The 21,018-nt window shown below is 38.1% G+C and overlaps 1 protein-coding gene and 1 long non-coding RNA gene across 5 annotated transcripts in view; one reads left to right on the top strand and one right to left on the bottom strand.

The window, feature by feature from the left end:
• Positions 1–156: 156 nt before the first annotated feature.
• LOC140520308 (uncharacterized) lies at positions 157–11,456 on the bottom strand. Of its 3 annotated transcripts, XR_011972453.1 has the most exons (5): positions 10,977–11,456; positions 6,680–6,759; positions 5,781–5,881; positions 5,207–5,705; positions 157–4,437 (listed from the first exon to the last, which is right to left on the bottom strand). It is a non-coding gene; the product is annotated as an uncharacterized lncRNA (long non-coding RNA). The 3 variants fall into 3 exon arrangements; XR_011972454.1 differs by lacking the exon at positions 5,781–5,881 and having other exon boundaries at positions 11,039–11,455; XR_011972452.1 differs by lacking the exon at positions 5,781–5,881 and having other exon boundaries at positions 10,977–11,455.
• A 146-nt stretch (positions 11,457–11,602) lies between these two features.
• The window catches only part of GAN (gigaxonin), a 72,656-nt gene continuing 63,240 nt past the window's right edge, over positions 11,603–21,018 (top strand). The window contains exon 1 of one of the 2 annotated variants that reach the window (XM_072634167.1): positions 11,603–11,997. In XM_072634167.1, the coding sequence (XP_072490268.1) occupies positions 11,831–11,997 (167 nt within the window). In that variant the 5' untranslated portion in view covers positions 11,603–11,830. Of the gene's footprint in view, positions 12,012–21,018 lie in introns of both variants that reach the window. The other variant, XM_072634168.1, reaches the window with a different exon arrangement.

Here is a 21,018-nt window from a genome sequence, read left to right on the forward strand (position 1 = left end):
TCAGAAAGGAAATATCATCATGAGGAAACTAAGATAAGAGGATTTTACCTTAGATTGTGCCAAGGTTATCCCCTCAACTTTTTCCAGAGACAGATATCCATCTGTAGCAGTTCTCAGACTGTTCCACATGCCATTTTTTACTCCTGGCTTCAAAACAATTGAGACAACCATTCTTGTAATCAAAACTCAAAACAAAATTATAGCCCCAAGAGTTTTTACCTTAAATAACAAAATTTCACTAACCACAGTTTAGGGCTTGAATATTATTAGTTTCATCATATTTCCCTAACAGTTATATTTCATTTATCCTTTACTTATAAATTAAAACTAACCACATTCTGGGGTTTCAGATATATAACAAATATCTGAGAGTTGACTCATATTAATGAAGTTACATCTTTAAACCATCCTTTATATTTTCATAATTTTTACAAGTGATAGCCAAGAATTTTCAGATGAAGTCACTTTATTATAGTTAAATTATGTTTTAAAACAAAATATACCCCATTACTTTTAACAGTTTTAAAATATCTAAACATTTTTATCACACTTTTAACAGATCAATTCATAATCTGACATCATCTATACTTTTTAAAAAGTCATTTTTTCTAATAACATGTCTGACATAATTTCATTAATTTCATAAGAGAATTTAGAATTACAATAATATTCACAATATCATGCATTTAAAACATGAAACAAAACTTATTACCAGTCAAATGACATCAATTCAGCTAAATGCATTTCCAAATTACCTTATATAGAAAAATCATTAATCTTATTACCTTTGGTATTTTATACTAATCACATCTAAACCCCAGTATGCAATTATATTAACTTAAAGAAATAATAATAATACCAGGGTCCACAGAAATTTTATAACCCTCTGGCCTAAGCTACCTCATTTTGCTTGAAGAACATAGAATATAATTCTTAGATGGTATAGTGCCATAGATAAGACAAGCTAGGTCCATACACAGCCATGACAATTCCATCAGAAGTATAAAGAATATGACCCTAACATGAAGTCCCAATCTGGGAAGTAAGGCTAGAAGAATGAGTAAATTTTAAAATGATGAAGAGCTATTATGATGTCAAGGATGATCAAGACTCAAACCCAGAAGAGGAAAACTACTCCAAAACACCTACAAGTAAATCCTCACAAAATCAATTAGAATTCCTAGAAGATGTAAAGCTAGATTTAAAAAAAAGTTTAAAATATGTAAAATGAAACAAGAGTGCTAAAGGAAAGAATTGGGAAAGGAATGCCAACCATGAAGTAGACTTGGAAAGAGAATTAACAATTTAGCACAAGAGGTACAAAACTTTACCCAAGAAATAGAATCCCTGGAAAATTACAATGGACCAAGCAGAAATTAATGACTCTATGAGATAACCAAAAACCATGAAAACAAAATCAAAGATTGAAAAAAGAAAATAAATTATTTCCAAATATTGTCACTAAGATGTAATCACATTTAGGAACTTCTAACTTACTCTGTGGTCTAGCAAAATATTTCAACCAGCTGTGGACTTATACGTAATTTATGCTTCCATTTTGCTTATAATGTACTTCACAATCATATTAATTTGGTTTCAAGGGTTGGGAAAGACATGGAATGAAGATCTGGTCTCCAGGTCTCTGCGATAACACTGTTCAAAGGGAGGTGTGTGTTGTCCTTGTTGCTGAAGAAGACCATGCCATCAGAGAAATGATGACATGACTTGCCCTTGACTTTGTTTTGAGTGAGGGAGGGCTGTGCAGGTCACCAGCCTCACTTCTCAGAGCCCTCTGAATCCAGTGACCAGATGCTCATCAGGATGACTAGAGATGACCCAGGATGAAGCAATTGGGGTTAAGTGACTTGCCCAAGGTCACACAGCTAGTGAGTGTCAAGTGTCTGAGGTGAGATTTGAATTCAGGTCCTCCTGACTCCTGCACTGGTGCTCTATCCACTGCACCACCTAGCTACCCCAAAGGGAGGTATTAAACATTTATTCATTCAAGAGGCCTTAATGTGTGCATGTAAAAGGGACTGTAGTAAGCCTTGTAGGGGGCACAAAGATGAATGAGTTATAGTATCTGTCCTTAAGGAGTTTATAATCCATAAGGTAGTACATAAAATGATTAAAAACTGACATTTGTTTAGTGCTTTTATAATATGAAATGACATACATTATTTCACTTGACCTCCCACCAATCCTGTGATGTAGGTACTATAGTTATTATGTACAGACATAACTACAAAAATTATATGATGAGGCATAAACAAAATGCTATAGGAATTGAGAGAAAAAGAGGACTTCTAACTGGGTTGATCAGTGAAAACTTTGTAGGAAGACAGTATTTGATCTGAGAGAGTTCCATAAATAGAAAGGGGGAAGGAATGGCATTCCAGGTGGAGGGAACAGCATGGACAAGAAGACTAAAGTGCAAGAGTGCTCGCGTATTTGGGGAAGTATAAGGAAGCTAGTGTGGCTGGAATGTAAGGTTTGTATCAGGAAGGAATGGGAGATCAGGCTAGACAGGTAGGCTGGAACCGCCTGCCTGAGTTTGGACTGGGTAGATGGAGTGTGGTGCAGTGGGGAAAAAACAGTGAAGTATCCAAGGGTTTTTGAATCTTAGTTTTGCTACTGATGAAGTGTATGACCATGTCACCTCCAAATCACTTCCACTTTCTCGACCTCTATGTTATTGTCTGCAAAATTAGGGGACTGAAATCTCTAATTTTCCTTCTAATCTTGACAGAATATGAATTTATAATTTTATTCAGTAGGCCTTGAAAAATAACTGAAGGGTATTGAGAAGACAAATAAAGTGTTCAGATGTGTGGAGCATCTGAACAAGATTCTGAACAACATGGATACAAACTGAGAGGGACAGAGGCAGAGACTACAGTTCAGGGGCTCCCACACTAATCCAAGGAGGAGATAATGAGGGCCTATACTAGGGTAATGACAGTGGAAAAAGAAATGAGGACACTGAGCAATAACCATTCCTTTTCCTAATCCCTTGTCAGATTTAAGAAGGAAGAAGTTTCCGGAGGAAGGAAAGAAATGAAAACTTCTTCTCCAATCCCTAAACTTATTCAGTTGTTACTGTTCTTGCTTAGGAGGTCTGAAAAGGCTAAGAATTGTTCAGAAAAACAAACAAACATGTTTGGAGTTGATTTGCTCTGTTTAAGGTTACATAGCAAATAGTATACCTATGGGCCACCAGATCTGGTAGTTAAACATTATTCTAGAGAGCCAGGGCTATTGAGATTAACTTTACCTTAACCACTGATTACATTTCACATCATAAGTGCTAAACTGAATAGGAACCAAAGAGAAGGAATACCACAATGTATATGTGGCTTCTTCAAGAACAGCGTACTCCTTGGTTCATGTTCAGTTTTTTATTCATTTCTTTACAGGATCTGAGATGAAATAAAGTTAGTAATTAAGGGAAATATGCTTTTATTCAAGGAGCCATAAACATTGTACAGCAGTAGGAGGGGGGTTAGGACAAATGATCCTAAACTTGGAACCAAGAAAGATATGAAATTGAAGCCTATTTCTGACATTTATAAACTATGTGATCTAGACAAATCACTATATGTTTCTGACCCTCCATTTGCTCATCTATAAAACAACAGAAGTACTATTTTCCCTATTTTACATAGGGTGGTTTGTGAAAAATACCTTGTAAATATTAAAGCATTATAGAATCGGAAATTTTTATTATAATAGCAGTCTTATCTTCTAAAGAACATAGGTGGCTTCCTTCAAACCTACTTTGCTATCATACCATGTAGGTTCAATATGTGACAATGAAGTCATACAGAATAATAATTCAGTCTTTATGCTTACTGCTTTGGTAATAAAGGCACCTATATTTCACAAGGTCTAGCTTTATGCCCAAGTTCTTCACAAGTTTAATCTCTTTTGGAGGCTTTTCTTTGAATTCAGGAAATTTAGAAGAGTTCTTGTGTAGCAAGCCATAAACTAACTGCAAAATCACTACATGTTCAGTTGTTCAGGCAACTTACTATTCCATGTTACTGGTGAACATCTCCATCGTAGACTATTATCCACAATAGTAGACCATAAGCCTGTTTAGAAGATGGTTTTTGACAATTTAAAAACTGGTACTAAACATATTCTCTGTCTTCAATAAGTATAATGTTCAAACTGGAAGTCATCACCAATGATATAGTAGATAATGCGCATTTTACAACTCTTCAAGTGCTACAGAAATGTCAGTATAGCGCAGCAAAGACAGTTTCAGAGCCAGTAAGACCTGGACTCAAGTCCTGCCTCTGACATACAATGGATGTGTGACCCTGAACAAATCATTTAACCTCTTAGTGTTCTTCTCCAAGAGGCTGAGACTGTAAGTTGCAGAGAAGGTACTAACCTACATTAGGAGAGGCAATTTCCTCATTTGGGAGTTCCCTGCAATGAAATGATAGGTTCAGTCTTTATTTCTATTATCATCACTATCATCATCCTCCCCTATACACACACACACACACACACACACACACACACACACACACACACACAGCCATATACTATTTTCAGCGCTGTCAAAAATTAAATGGAGACCTTCACTGTCTTCCACATTATATTCCAGTACAGGTGGCACTGACTTACGCAAACATATGATAGCCATACTACATATAATCCAATTTTAAAAGTACAGGCATAGGACAGTGAAATTATGTCCTAGCAAAAGAACAAAATATGTTTAGCAGAATAGTGAATGAAAATAGTTGTGGGAGTTACATGCTTAGGTTGGGTGGGAAAGGAAAGTACCTCTCTTCTGGTTAATCTGGAAAGGCAAAGTGGAAGAGATAATATTTCAGTGATGAAAGGAAATGAATTTGGCAAAGCAGGGGGAGGCTATGCCAAGGAGAAGGTGTTCCTTAGAAGAGCATCTGGAAGTGGGAATGAGTTGATTGAGTAAAAGAGTTAGATAAACTTGCTTGGAAAGATAAATGGGGTTGGTCAGTGGCATGGAGGGAAAGGAAAGCAAATGAGGAAATTGGGGGGTGGGGGTGGGAGATGAATTGATTCCCTACTGAAATAGATTCTGGAAACCCAGGACCAAGACATGTGGTAGAGACAAAGCTCAGCACAAATTTCAACAAACAAAAACAAATGATACATTCATGATTAGTGGTATTGACTATATATTTGTGATAGTCATTCATTGACTTACTGATCAAGCTCTGTAGATTAGGATTTCATCTTCCATGACTTCTTAAGAGACTTCTAGCTGTCTTCTTTTACTTGGAAGAAGACCATAGGGCACAACAATTCTCAGCACTTTTGTGGGGAGTTAAAATCTTAATCTAATAACAAGGAAACAAAAATGGTTAAATGTCTAATTCAGTTGTCTTTTTCATCTACTTTCAGTCATGACACTGGTGTTTTCTTTCGGTTTTCTTCTTGGTGTTCTTTGTTTGAATCAATGCTGTTTATTACCTTGGGTTGTCCCATTAATTTTATAGCTGATCTTTTCCAAGTTTTATCAACAATACCTCTTAACAGAGTCAACGCGGTGGTACAAATACATGGGTGAGTTTTGGATGTGTATAAGTCTTCTTATAATGTGATGGCTGTCCTGATATTTTGTTCTGTCTTCAATACATCACTTGTTTTGAGTTATCTAGAGGTTCCAGGCGTGGTCATAGTTGTGGTATAATAGAATACTGGCTCTGGAATCAGAAAACTTAGGTTTTAATACCACTCCCTCTATGACATTGAGAACTTCCTCTGTCTGGGCCTATTACCTTTGCTGTAAACTTAGGGCATTGGACTAGAGTCTAAAATCTCTTCCAGCTCTTAATCCGATGAAGTGTCAACTAAGTAGCTCCAATTTTCTTCTGCTGTACTTTAAAAAAAACAAAAACAAAACATTTCCCACTGGGGAGAGGAGTTGGCTCACAGTTCCCATTTCTTCTCAACGTTTATTCCCCTACCTTTTTTTGTCCTGTCCTATTCTATTCATCTGATCTTCATGTATCAATCCTGGTTTGTATGTCAGTCTATAGCTTCCTCATCTATTGGTCTATATTCCTGGTTGCTTAGTCAGTTAACACCTGCCTTTGCCCATACTGTTCATAAGTCTGAAGTTAAAAGACTTGAGTTTCAATTCCACCTCTAATACTTACTAGATAAAGGTGTCCTCATGGGCAAGTACTTAACCTCCTGAACCTCAGTTTCCTCATCTATAAAACAGAGGTAATAATACTTGTACTTATTTCACAAGGCTGTTGTGAAGGTTCTCTATAAAAATAAGCTATCTTTATTATTAGTGTCCTTGTTCCCTTTTCTCTTTTCCTCTCTGCCTTTTCAAGACCCAGCTAGAGACTGGGGAAAATATATTTGATCATAATATGATACCTGAACTTCAGGACCTCATTATCTGCTAAGGAGATGAGGTAAAAACACAAATAATTCTAATATATAATTCTGCTGGTTAGTACATTTAAAAAGTGCAAAAATTTTGCTATGTGAGGTCCACACAGAAGATCATTACCAACTCTAGGGGACCATGAAGGGCTAGAAGGGCTCATGGCAGAAGGTGCACAATATGATGTCATTAATCTTCTACTGTCACTTAACCAGCCCCCAACCTCCTTTTCAGAGGTGTCACAGTTAATATTTTCATAGTAATTCTGGTACTTACTATACAAAGATTTCAATGCAATGCATGTGGTTTTTAAAATCTGGTTTGATCATCCTTCTTGCTCTGGTATATATTTCTCCCTTCATTAGAAAGAAAGGATTTCAGATGGTTAAGTTAATCATATACTGAACCCCACCCCACTCTATCAGCCTACATCCACATTGGTAATTTTGGTCTCTACAAAGTATAGAGTATTACTATTCCCATTCTGATTAAGGCTCATGAAACACAGGTAGGTAAACAAATATCATAAACAGCATCCCTGCACATTGTTTAACAGGGGAAGACATTAATAAGGTCATAACCAGATATACTTCCACACACAACTAGGTGGCCAATACTGTCATTAGGGGAAAGGAGATGCTGTATGAATAGCCCCAGTAACGCCCTTCCCATGGTATAGCCGCTCTTACTTCTACTCCCTCCCCTGGGCAAATTAACTAAAAGTCAGGGATTAAAAGTCAGAAAAAGGTACAGATCTTTACTCTTTACCTGTCAATTACTTTGGATTATTCCCCTTGACCTGCAGATGGGTCTGGGGTATTATTATGTGCAACTGCTAAGCATTTTGCAACTAAATGTTGGTCACTAAGAGCTGTGAACCCAGGAAATTTGCATTAATGCCAGCTATCTTGGAATTTCTTTTGTATCCAACCATTGTGGTGAATTCTCTGTTTCTCTGAGAGCATACGCCAATAAGTATGGACTATAGGGCAGAATGTAAGAAGTGTGTGTACTCTTAGAGGGCAGAATCCCTGGGTGCAATAGGGTCTATCCGTTTTGTACATCTATGAATGAAATTGAACAGAGTGGGAGTGGAGGAGGGGTGGAGTTTGTTGTCTGCCTAACTAAAGCTGACAATGGAATATCAAATAAGTGTTAAGGCCATGCAAATAGCCAGAGAACCCACTAATAGATGGGGTAGGTGTTTAACAGACTATTCTTGAGGCTTCTCTGGAGAGCTGAGCCTGAGTAAGTGAACATTCCTTCACAATGAATTCCTTGGTCTCTAAAAGTAACCTGAGGATGAATCTTTTAAAATTAAAAGTATCATGAGGGCAAATGACCTCTAACTGAAGTTTTCTTCTGTTACAATGACCTTTACTTTGTTTCCACTACTGTTTTTGTAGGAATTCATGATACCCTGTGCTAAATGTTTCAAGTTTTAAAAAATAAACAATAATGGATCTGTTGGCTTAAATCTGTGTTGGGCTCAAGTTCCCAAAATAAGCTAAGGGTCACTAGAAAAATTTACTCTTACTAGATAACCAGATTGTTCCTTAAAATAACTCCACTCCATATAATTCAATAACTTATCCAATTTCAGATTTTCTATAAATAGGTTAATTAAATATAGGACAACGAAACCTTTGAAGAAATGATTGAGAAACTCAGATTCTGACCTAAGTTATAGTTTCTGAAAGTTTACACTAGGGTTAGATCAAGGAGGGAACTAAACACTACTGATCAGAAGTCTTTCTAGTGAAAACAGATGTCCCCTGGACCATCTCAATGACCTCAGTGGTCCTTGTGTGGAGAGCACAGGCTGAGCCAGAGGACTCCTAGATGCTTCCCATGCAGAGTTAGGGAGACAAGAAAGGATGCTTGATCAACTTTGGATAAGACTAAATAGTAACAAAGGTTCCTTCTAATTCAGATTATGTGAAATACTGCTAAAATGTATAGTCATTCATTAATGTATGAGGATCTACTATGTAACAAGTTCTGTGCTACATACTATGAGAGAACCCAGAATATACAAAACATGGTCCCTGCCCTCAAGGAACTCATAAAAAGAGACAATTTTTTAAAAAAGTGACAACCTGTTCCTCTGGAAAGATTGCATTGTATCAATTACAGAGCACACCTTATATTCTCAACCTACAAATTACTGATGTTGAAACTGTCATTGTTTACTGTTCTGAGCAAGAGGGAAAGATAAAAACATAGCCATGCTATTATATGACAGGTGGGTTTCAGTCCTTCCTGTAACCCTACCTAGGCAATTGCAAGTTTAAAAATTAAACTGATCACAGGTTACCCATTCCTTTCTGACAAATTCCTCTGGTGGATCTGAATTCAGTGTAGATCCTGCCTGTACAATGGCCCTGCCTCTCTAAGTCCCCTAGAATCTCCCTCAACACTCATTTTTAACATTCAGAACTTCTATGGGAAATGACTATTTTAAAATATCCTTATTGGCAATAGTTTAAGCCTGATATCCAAGAAGATAGTATATCTCACGTAAACCCTTCTTCTAATGAGCTTAGGAGTTCTCATTTGCATTGTAATTTGGGAATCTGAAGCAGTTTCATTTACATTCTATCACTTGATCTTCACAACAATACTATGAGTTATGTAACATTAGTATTATTGTCCCCATTTTACAGATGAGGTAACTAAGGTTTGCTTAAGATCACAAAACTAGTAAGTAGAAATGAAACTCAAACCTGGACCTTCCCACTCCAAGTCCAATGTACTACTGCTGCATCATCAATAAACTGAAAGGTAGTTTTTATATACACAGATATAAGACAGAAAGGACTGCTGTCACACATATCTTCTCTGTCATACTTGGTCTGTAGTCTTTTCAGTTCAGAAAACTTTAGTGGCTCCCCAATGTCTATATAAAATAAAAACTTCTTAGCTTGGTATTTGACGCCCTTTACAATCAGGCTCCCAAAGAGATAAACGGTATATGGCACAGAGAAAAAAAATTCTGGATTGAGAATCAAAAGGCCAGAGTTTGAATCCCAATATCTCTAACTACTTGTATAGTTTGGAGCAAATCTCTCAACCTCCCTAGAATTTAGTTTCCTCATCTGTGCCAGGCCCTGGAGGGGGTTAAACTAATGATCTTTGAGGTCCCTTCCAACATCCCTTTTATGGCTTCCTTTTTAATTTTATTTCATTCTGCTCCTGTCTATGCACTCAATTCTAGCCAAATTGTACTACTAATTGTTTCTAGTTCTTGGTCTGCCCTCTTCAGCATTCAAGCAAAGTATGCTCAATAACTGGGAACATACTCCTTCTATATTTCCATGCACTGAAAGTCTCTTCTTCAAGGCCCCTTTCATACAACCTGCAACTGATCTCTCAGCTAAAAACTACTTTCGTCAACTTCAGATTTCTTTTTATCTGTATCTCTGATCCGTTCTTTTCATCACATTCTTTCTAGTTGTTGATATTTGTCTACGTCTTATCCCCACTATCAGGCTATAAACTTCTTCAGGCTAATGACCATACTGTTTTTCATTTTTGTATCTCCAGCATCTATAATAATGGACTACATATAGTAAATATGTAATGTTGCTTTTTTAAATTGAATTCCTTCACCAGCAGCAATTTTTAATGCAGTTCAAATACAAGAATTATGTCATTGTACTTGTTGATGCCTTCTCAAAAGCTTACAATGGTTCTCAAAAACTTTTAGAAATATACTTAAGTTTCTAATCACAGGCCTGAATGTCCTGAACCACTGGACTTTGTTTTACCTAAATTGCCAGCTTCAAATATTCCCTAACTCCTCCTGAGATCCAATGCATTCCTGCCACACAAAGACAAAATGGGCAGAATTTTATGTCAGAGATATAAAGCACCTCTGACCTCACCTGATTCAGCCCCTCATTTTACAGAGTATTAAAATGAGGTGCAGGAATGGGAAGGAAGCATTGTGATACAGGCAAAAGAGCGACAGATTTGAAGTTAGATCTAAATGGAAACCCAGGCCTTCCACTCACTACTTGTGATACTTTGGACCACTCAAAATCTCTTAGGGTCCTTTCAGTTCAAAATCTATGATTTCATGCCATTATGATCCTAAGTGACTTGTCAAAGACTTGGGTCAAGAAAACTGGCCATTTCTCTCATGAGTTCTCCTCTATTACCCACCTCCCTAGATATTTTCTCTTTTCTATCCAAACATATTTCCTTCCCCAGCTCCTTTAAAGCAATGCCCACGACCGACCTTCACAAAGAAGCATCCCTCATTCCACACTAGCTGCCCCTTGGTATGATTCGTTGTCTTTTTTCATCAAGGAAGTGAATCTATGTTAGCGTTTCTGTTGTTTGAGCTTTAGCTTTCTGGTAGCTTTTGGTACAGAGGGATCATTCCTACCACATAAATAAGCACTTATTGAGCGTCTACTACACGCTCAGGACCGATGGCAATAGAAGGAAGTGTAAGACAGGAGTCTAACCTTCAAGCCATTTATGGCTCATTCGGGGAAGATGACTAATGCTTGTCAAAAACCACTACAAGATAACACAAACAGCCCCCTGTAAACAAGGAACTTACTACAGGAGTGCTGCTCAGGAATGAGGAAAGCCTGCCTTCCAATGCTGGACTCTGCCCCCTACCTCTAACGAGATGGGCTGGTCCTTCTAAAGAGGAGCTCCCCTCCCGCAAATTAGAAATGAGGTTCCTTCCCGTTAACGAGGCCCCCCGGTCGGCGTCCATCCTCAGCCCCGCTCATCCCCAGGGAAGGAGGGGCGCCCTTCTCAAAAACGAGGGGAGACCTCCCGAGCTCCCTTGAGGTTCAAGCGCAAGCTCCGCCCTCCACGGTGCGAGTGAGCAATACTGAGACCCCCCCCCCTCCCGATAACGAGGTAGGCCGGCCCAAGCTCCGCCCACTTCTCAAAGTGAGTAGGGCGGCACCTCCCCCCTTCCGCGAAAGAGGTGGACCTGCCCGAGCTCCGCCCTCTCCCAGGGGTATGAAGGGCTTGGGCGGACACCCCTTTGACCACCCCGGCCCGCTTCGCTCCCTCCTACTACTAGTTCGGGATACCCCGCTCAGTCTCTATTCCAGAGAGAAAGGGGAGGAGTTTTGGAGAAAGCCTGTGATTCGCTGTCGGGCGCACGCGGAAGGCGGGGCAGTCGCGGAATGATGACGCCCTTCTCTCGACCCGTTAAAAGGGCCTGAGGGGGGCCGGCCCCCACCTTACCTCCTCAACGTATTACTAATGGCGCAGTCGAGGTGCTGCCTATTTCGCCTCGCGCTCCTTCCGTTGTTTTCCTGCCCGTGAACGAGCGAACGGAGGAGCGCGCGCGAAGTGACGGCCCAACGTCGGTGCAGGACGCTTTGGGGGGACACTGAGGCTGCGGACCCTCGGAGAAGGGGTAGAGAAGGGGTAGTAAGCGCGGGCGGCAGGATGGCGGAGGGCAGCGCCGTGTCGGACCCTCAGCACGCCGCCCGGCTTCTCCGCGCTCTGAGCTCGTTCCGGGAGGAGGCCCGCTTCTGCGACGCGCACCTGGTGCTGGAGGGGGAGGAGATCCCGGTGCAGAAGAACATCCTGGCGGCTGCCTCGCCCTACATCCGGTGAGCCCGCCACGGTCCGTCCGAGCCTCTCCTCCGTCGTCCTCCTGCCGGGCCGGGGCCTGGGTGGGGCGCAGCCCAGGAGGGGCCGAGGCGTCCCGAGGCAGACCTGGGCTGCCTCCTTGGAAGCTGCTCTCGCACAGCACCATCCTTTCCCCACGGGCCACCCCTTCTCGGCCTTAGGGGCCACTTGCTAGGGGTGCCTCCCCTCCCCGGGGCTTGCAGGGCGGGGGAGAGTAAAGGAGGGCGGGTTCCCCGACTTAGACTCCACAGACAAACTACTTCGGGACAGTGAGAGGAACTGCACCTTTGAGCTGTTCGGGCTGGTTGTGTTGCTGTGTAGATAAACCGTTGACCCAGCAATGCTGTTGTTCCCATCCCCTTTATGAGATACTCAGATTTTCTAGTGTTTGTATTACGGAGAAATTCTAGAAGTAAGAGCTAATAAAGTAGAATAGACTTGTTTCTGTATATAGTTACAGTCCCCAGGAGCCATTACGCGCTGGTGACTAAAAGAACATCTTAAAACTCTTCCTTAAAACAAAGCTTAACCTGATTTACCAGCTCTACAAAACTGGCTAATTAATGATAGATATAACTGTTGACACAAGCTTATACCACCATCTCCTTTCCTTCCCCCCCCCCCCCCCCCCCCCGTTATCTTTTCTTGCATCAACTTTCCTATCCTTACTCGGTTGTTTTGACAAAGTAAAATGCTAAAAGCAGCATTTAGGAAAATAAATTCTCCAGTAAGCCAATTAAATATTGGCTAATAGATGGAAATTTTCATTGTATAATGACAAAGCAGGAAAGCAAGATCATGTCCTGTCTTTATTGCACTGTCATACCCCTATAGATAATATTATTTTTATAATCTTGAAAGTAGAGAGTTTTTTTTGTTGGCTGGAATCAAGGTATGTGACTAATGTTAACTTATTGGAACTTCACTTAACTGTTTGACTTGAGAGTTTGTAGGCCAAGGATAGGTGAATAGCATGACACAGGATTGGAAAGGTAGGACAACAATAGATGTGTACGACCTTGAGTGCCAGGAGACTTGATTTTGCTGATATGAAAGCTTCCTGAGGATGGATAGTTAAGAGGCCTGAAATACACATTTTAGATTTCAGTGGTTAAGACTCATTTAACTTGATATCTGTTATTCCCTGATAGTAAGGTATTAACCAAGTGTATTTTTGATGCATTATTGTCTTTCACTAAGCGGTGAAAGATATATTTATCTCTTTACACTAGAAAGAACTAAATAAGGTCTGGAATTACTTAGCACAACTCCTGGGGCTGGTATTACTTTACTCTTAAGCTTAGAATGTAGCAAAGTAATCTATCCAGTTGATGTGAAGTATTCTTCATGTATAGAGGTTATCTTCTAATTTGGTGAACAAACAACTTTTTAACTAAATCATCTATATTAATGACATCATTAATTTAGCAGCAGAAGGGACCTTGAACACTATATAGTCCAGACCCTCATTTTACAGAGATGAAATTCACTAAGAGCCAAAGAAATAGAATCTGAATTAATACTCATTTGGTGATTCCAAAACCAGGTTTCCTTCAACACTCTCATGTTGCTGTCCTAATTAATACTTAAAGCATTCACTTGATAGTTTGTTTTTTGTTTGTTTTGAACCCCTATATGATTAGTACTTTTAGGTCTATAATGAAACATCTTTTCAGTATCAACTTTGTCTCAGTGGTAGAATGTTCAGATATCCTTGATATATTTTTTCAAATCATAATTCAAAACTACTGACACTGTACTTAAAGCATTATGTTATCAGGCACCTTAAATAACAAAATATAGTACTTCTTGAACATTCTTATGATTCTAAGAAAGTAAATATCTTAATTTAAAAATTGAAGAACGTTTTAAGCTTTTCAAAACAAATGTGAAATGCCCTGTAGTTAGTGTTATTCATGTCCTGGAAATTGGTATAGCTGTTTTATGTTTTTTTTTTTTCTTGAATAAGGATTGGAGTGTCTTGTTTTTTTCAGAGATCTATGAAGAACATAACTTCACATTTCAGCTTGAGCTACTTTTCATAACTGTCACAAACAATCCAGACTTCTTACTGACAAAAGCAACTTAGTACCCCTGCTATACAACATTTCCTATACGTGTCAGTTTCTCATAGTGTCTGATGGAACCGATTAACAGTGCTGTAGGCTAAGCTCCCATACAAGACAATTTAGGATTATAGATTTAAAGCTGGAAGGTACCTTAGAGATAGTCTAATTACACAAGTTTTTACAACATCACAGAGGCAGAAGGGACCTCAGGGGCCAACTAGTCCAGCTTTGTCATTTTGCAAGTGAAGAAACTGAAGCCCAAACAGGTTATGTGACTCGCCCAAGGTCACATAGTAAATTGCAGAATCCTGATTTAAACCTTGGACTGCTGATCCCACTCCAGGTGGTCTTTCCCTGACTTCTTATACCAGAATGCTTTTTTTTTTTTTAACCTTCATACAAAAAAGCTAGCAGGACTAGAATGGTGAAAATGAGGCAGTTTGGTGACATCAGACACACCGCTAGCCTGTAGTCAGGAAGACATGAGTTCAAATCTAATCTCAGTGACCCTGGACAAATCACTGCACCTCTGTTTGCCTCTGTTTCTTCATCTGTAAAAAAATGAGGATGATAATAACACCTATCTCCCAGGGTTGTTGCAAGAATCAAATGAGCTAATTGTAAAGCACTCAGTACAGTGCCTGACACATAACAGGCACTATATAAATGTTAGTTATTCTTTACTATTATATCAAAATTTTCTTGTAGCATTTTATCTTTCCTCATGATATCTTCAAATCTGTCATGGAAGAAAAGTAAACAGAGAAATGAAAAACCCAGAAGGACTAAATTTAACTCTAAAAAGTGTTTAGTATACATTTCTGTGGCATTTCTGCTTGCATAGTTTAGGCTAGTACATGTCATAAAGTCTTAAAATATAAAATGCAAGAAGGCAGTGGACTGTTTTGCAATTTAACATTATGCATTCTCAGAAAATATACCATACTACTTTCAAAGTCTGTGGGTGTGTGTGTGGAGAAGGATGCTTTTTCTCTCAAGATGATGAATGGTAATAAAGATTTTCATTTTTCATAGTGTTTGTCTTTGAGCTCCAAGAGGGCTTTAACCTTACATTTTCATAATAAAGCATAGCTGGCATTTTAAATTAATTGTAAAATTGCCATAGATTGAATAGACCACAATATTATCTCCCTAAATGATAAGATATTTTTCCTTTCCCATCAGGTCAGAAGAGGGCTTTACTGAGTCATTGTAAGCATGACTACACTAAAAGAGTTTTTCACTGTCCTAAATTCATTCATTTATCAGCAAATTTTAGCACCTTCTGTATGCAGAGCACGCTTCTATGTGCTAGAGAAAATAAGAAAATTAAGATAATACAGTACACCTGTGCATGCAGTCCTGGAGCTTATACAGTATATTTTTGGCATAAAACACACAGATAAATAATACGTAAGTGTATTAGAAGGATGGCAAACAGTACTAGATGAGGTTGAAGGGGACAGATCAGACCCAGGGACCAGAAAAGTCTTCATGGAATAGGTATAAGAAATGACGTGAGTAAAGACAGAATAGCAGAAATAGTCTGATTTGGATGAGTCACGTGGTAAACCAGAATAATTTGGGATAAAACTAGAAAGGTAATGAGTACTTGGAAAGGTAGAGTGCCTTGAATGATATGCAAAGGAATTTGGACTTCTACAGCCAAAGGAGGCACTAAAGATTTTTGATCAGAGATCTCTCCATGAGAAAGATTTTTCTGCAAGTATAAGGGACAGATTGGAGTAGGAGACAGAAGACCTATACTGGTTTGAATGCATGGGAATAACAAGGAGGCTATAGAAATTTGAGTCATTAGAAGTGAAATTAATAGGACTTCACCAACCAAGGCAAACTGGGAACAGAGATCAAAGTTTACCTGGAGATTACATGCATGAGAAGACTGGTGCCACAGGCAAAAACATGGGCGTTATAGTCAACTCAAGGGGAAAGTTTAGCTTGGCTTGGAGATTCTTAACCTTTTTGTGTGTCATGAACCCCTTTAGCAGTCTGCTACAGCCTATGGACTTCTTTTCAGAATGTCTTTAAGTGCATAAAATAAGCTATATGGATTACAAAGTAAACAACTATATTGAAATACAATTTTATACATGTGTCTATATGTATATATACACAGAGTTCACAGGCATTGGATTACAAACCTTTATATGTAGGAGGATATACATATTTGAAGCTCAAAAGTAAGAACTAAAGATAAGGTTTATTAGTCTTCATAGTGCTGTGGTGGCAGTTGAAGCTCTGAAATTGAATGAGTTTGTCTTTGCCTACCTTCTCCCATCTACAAGCTGGATAATCAATCACTTGTATGTGATATAAAGTGATTTATACTAAAAAAGGTTGGACTACGTAGTATTTAATGTTTCTTCCAACTCAATTCTGTGACTAAATGATTTGTGAAAATAATAGCACAGAATTGATCAGCAAAGTTGGTGTATATCCCATATACATAAGAAGATATTAATGTACCTCACTTACCTGCCCGTGTTGAATTCAGGCCACCTAGACTTGTTGAGCTGTATTCTCAGTTTCTGAAGAGCGGGCAGATGTGATTAGTGAGCCATTGTGGTATTTGAAAGATCATGGAGTATAGACATTATTGGTAAAGAACAAATACTTTGATATTTTTTACAAAATGAAGAGGACCTATAAGTTTGGCTAGAGAACTTGACTTAGATTCCTGGGAAAATTCTAGAATAAATCATTAAAGAGATAGTTAATGAACTCCTAGAAAGGGAAATAGTGATTACAAAGATCTAACATGTTGTCAGGGAAATGCCAGAGTAAGCTCATTTCCTTTTTTCATAGGATTGCTAAACTAGTAAATGAGGGAAATGCTGTGGGTATAGTTTACCTAAGTTTTAGCAGAACTTTTGATAAAGAATCTCTTGTATTTCTTGTAGAGAAGATGGAAAGATAGGAGGATTAGACAGTAATACAATCAGCTGGATCCACAATTGGTTGAATGGTTTGACTGAAAGAATAATTCTTTTTAAAAATTTTATCTATTTGTTTTTAGTTTTTCAACATTCACTTCCATAAGATTTTGAGTTCTAAATTTTCTCTCACTAAGAGAGTGTGCAGTTTAATATGGACTATACATGTACAATCATATTAGACATATTTCCACATTAGTTATGTTGTAAAGAAGAATTAGAACCAAAGGGAAAAACCATGAGAAAGAAGAAAGAAAGAAAAAGAGAATAATTTTCTTCTATCTACATTCAGACTCCATAGTTCTTTCTCTGGATGTGGATGGCATTTTCTGTCATGAGTGTTTTGGAATTGTCTTAGATCCTTGCACTGCTGAGAAGAGCTAAGTCTATAAAGATTAGTCATTGCACAATATTACTGTTACTATGTAAAATGCTCTGGTTCTGCTCACTTCACTTCATCAGTTCATAGAAGTCTTTCCAGGTTTTTCTGAAGTCCACCTGCTGCATCATTTCTTATGGAACAACAGTATTCCATTACATTCCTATACCACAACTTGTTCAGCCATTCCCCAATTGATGGGCATCCCTTCAGTTTCCAATTCTTGACTACCACAAAAAGAGCTGCTATAAATATTTTTGTACACATGTGTCCTTTTCCTATTTTTATGATCTCTTTGAATACAGACCTAGAAGTGGTGTTGCTGGGTCAAAGGGTATGTACAGTTTTATTAACCTTTTGGGCATAGTTCCAAATTTCTTTCCAGAATGTTTGGATCAGTTCACAACTTCGTTAACCATGCATTAGTATTCCAATTTTCCCACATCTTCTCTTATATTTACCATTTTTCTATTTTGTCATGTTATCCAATCTGTTAGGTATGGTGTGGTACTTCAGAGTTGTTTTAATTTGCATTTCTCTAATCATTAGTGATTTAGAGCATTTTTTCATATGACTATAGATATCTAGAGTAATTCTTAATGCTTCCTTGTCAACCTGGAAGAAGCTCACCAAAGGAGTGCCACAAGAGTCTGTGCTGTTTTAACATTTTTATCAGTGGATCAGTTGGATAAAGGGTTGATTTATGCTCATCAAATTTGCAGGTGACACAAAGCTGGGAGTAACAGAGTTGGCATCCAGAAGTATCTTGACAAGCTAAAGGCAAGTAGGTGTTCTAGAGTGCTGGATCTGGAGCAGGGAAGACCTGAGTTCAAATGTTGGTTTAGGACACATGCTTTGTGACCCTGGGCAAACACCTACCTAAGGGCTTTTGGTTTGTTTTTTGTTGTTTTTAAGAATCAAATAACACCTATAAAGTATTTCATAAAGAGTACTGTGCAAATGTTAGCTGTTCTTAATGGAAGACAGAATCAGGAGCAGTTTGTGGAAGTTGCAAAGAGTCCAATTTAAGCTTGATTCCAAGAGCAACTTCCTAACAATTAGAACTTTTCAAAAATGCAAAGGCTGAGTTCAGCCTCCGTGGAGGTCTCGCTGGGTAATGATAGTGGGGATCCATTTTGTGGATGGGTTGAGCTGACTGGATTGAAGTTCTTTCCAACTCTCAAATTCCGTGACTAATGTCCATTCATTTCTTAGCATTCTTTTTTCACTGCTCCAGATCTGTTGCTGTTTCTCATACTTATGTTGTAGTTTGACATTTAAAGTATGTCTTTTGCCCAGGCTGTTTATAGTTACCTGGTAACTATCTTTAAATAGCTGTTTAAAAAAAAAAAATCCTGATGTACATAGAAAGTATTTAAGGCTGCTAAATTGATTATATCCCAAGGCCTCCTGTTTTATAAATCTTAAAGCAGTATGTAAATGTTAGCTGTCATTCATACCAACAAGCCCATTTTATCATTCTAATGTTTGGCTCAAAGTTATTTCTGGAAACAGATTTCTAGAATGGGTTCAAATTCAGCTATGTAGAGTAATATTTCATTTATCCCTAAGTGACTTTTATATTTGATCTTTGCACTGTCATTAATTAGTATTTGTTTGTGCATAATACTGCCAAGTATGTACAAGTAAGATCAAACCAAATCCAGAAAGTCTTGTCATTTATTTTTGGGACTTAGTTAACGTGATGGTATATAGGTAGGAGTCAGTGACTTTCAATTCTGTATTGCTTTTAAAAGTTTTCCCTAGGCCAAACTGACTTCAGTTCATAGCATTTTATTCACTCTGAAGAGCCTTTTTTCATGTCTTTAGTGTATTCTTTGAAGATTCAGTCATTGTTGCTCAGTCACATCTGACTCTTTGTGATTCCTTGGACCATAGTACTTCCATGGGGTTTTCTTCCTTCTACAGTGGATTTAGGCAAACAGGTTAAGTGACTTGCCCAGGGTCACACAGCTAGTAAGTGTCCTAGTTCAGATTTGAACTCAGGTCTTCCTTACTGCAGGCCCAGTGCTTTATCCACTGAGCCATCTAGCTGCCCATTTCAGTCATTAGCTCTTAGCTAGCTACTCCTGAGTAATTGTCTTAAGTTAGGACTTTTAATAATGCTGATAGCCTGTTGGGTTGAAAGGTCGCCAGAGAACCAGTGAATATTTTACCCCTCTGGTTCTAGGTCTGTTGTTCAGACTGCATAAAAAGAGATTTTATAGTTACTTTATTTCACTCTTTTGTGTACAAGGGAGTGGGTTGGACCCAAATGGCCTCTAACAGAACCTGGCCCAGTTTGGCTTTCTCCTAATATAGGCACCTGTGGAAGTTCTTCCTTCCTTTCTTCCTTTATAATGGTATTTTGTTTTTTTCCAATTATATATAAAGACAATTTTTAATATTCATTTTTACAAAATTTTGAGTTTCTAATTTTTCCCTCTCGTTCCCTCTCTCCCCTCCCCTCTTCCTAAAATGGTAAGCAATTTGATAAAGATTATATATGTGCAATCGTGTAAAACGTATTTCCATATTAGTCATAGTTGTGAAAGAAGAAACAGACGAAAAGGAAAAAAATAAAGCGCAAATAGTATGCTTCAATCTACATTCAGAGTCCCGTCAGTTCTTTCTGTGGATATAGATGAAGCTGTTTATTTCAATATAAAACCTACTTCAATTTTCCTGTATTCAGATGCTTCAGAATGTATCATCACTTTTTCAGTGGTTGAAATTATCTTCAATCATTTATAAAATCAATTATGACTTTTTTTGCAGAGTTGCATATTTTAATTTGAATTCAGAAACTACTCCTGAAAGATTAATTTTTTTAGTGGTACTAAAAGTGTATTTCAAAAATAAAAGCGTATGGAATCTGTACTTCTATGAAAACTACCATCAAAATGACTCGTACAAACCAGCCATTTCAGATTTAATGCAAAGTATTTAATTTGCTTTAGCTTATTTCAGAGTAGAGGTGGGGTTTTAATATTTGTGAATTTTTGGAAATTCACAAATTTTGTCATGTTGAAATCTTTATATTACAATTGAAGTAAACTGACTCGGTAGAAGATGTTTTAGGACAGGGGTCAGCAAGTATGGCCCATATGCCCAACCCTTGATCTAAGATTGGTTCATAAAAACTGCTTATACAAAAGAACGGTCAGCTTGGGTATGAACTACAGGCTTAAGATTTATATTAGCATTTTTTGTATAAAGATAGTATCCTTCCAACAAATACTTATTGAGTGACTACTGTGGACCAGATGCTGACTTTATCTCTAACAAGCAGGTTTGCTTTATAAAAGTTATATAACTAATGGACCTCTTAGTGTCTAAAGGCAGACTCTAAAGGCAAGCCTGTTTTGGCAATAACATTTCATGATAAATGCTGTGTAAATGCAGAATGATATTTATACCCATTTATGAACTTCTTCCCCAGACCAGTGAAATACATTTTTTAAAAGCCTGAAGTATAAATTACATGCCTTAAATGGGACAGAAAGGAGGCAGAGCCTAATTAAAACATCATCTTAAAGTTAGTAAAGCTTGTAAAAAAGATGTTTGGGGACTGAAGACTGCCAGACCCTACATCTCTAT

Source organism: Notamacropus eugenii, chromosome 1 (genome assembly GCF_028372415.1).
Source record: "Notamacropus eugenii isolate mMacEug1 chromosome 1, mMacEug1.pri_v2, whole genome shotgun sequence".
Taxonomy (NCBI): domain Eukaryota; kingdom Metazoa; phylum Chordata; class Mammalia; order Diprotodontia; family Macropodidae; genus Notamacropus; species Notamacropus eugenii.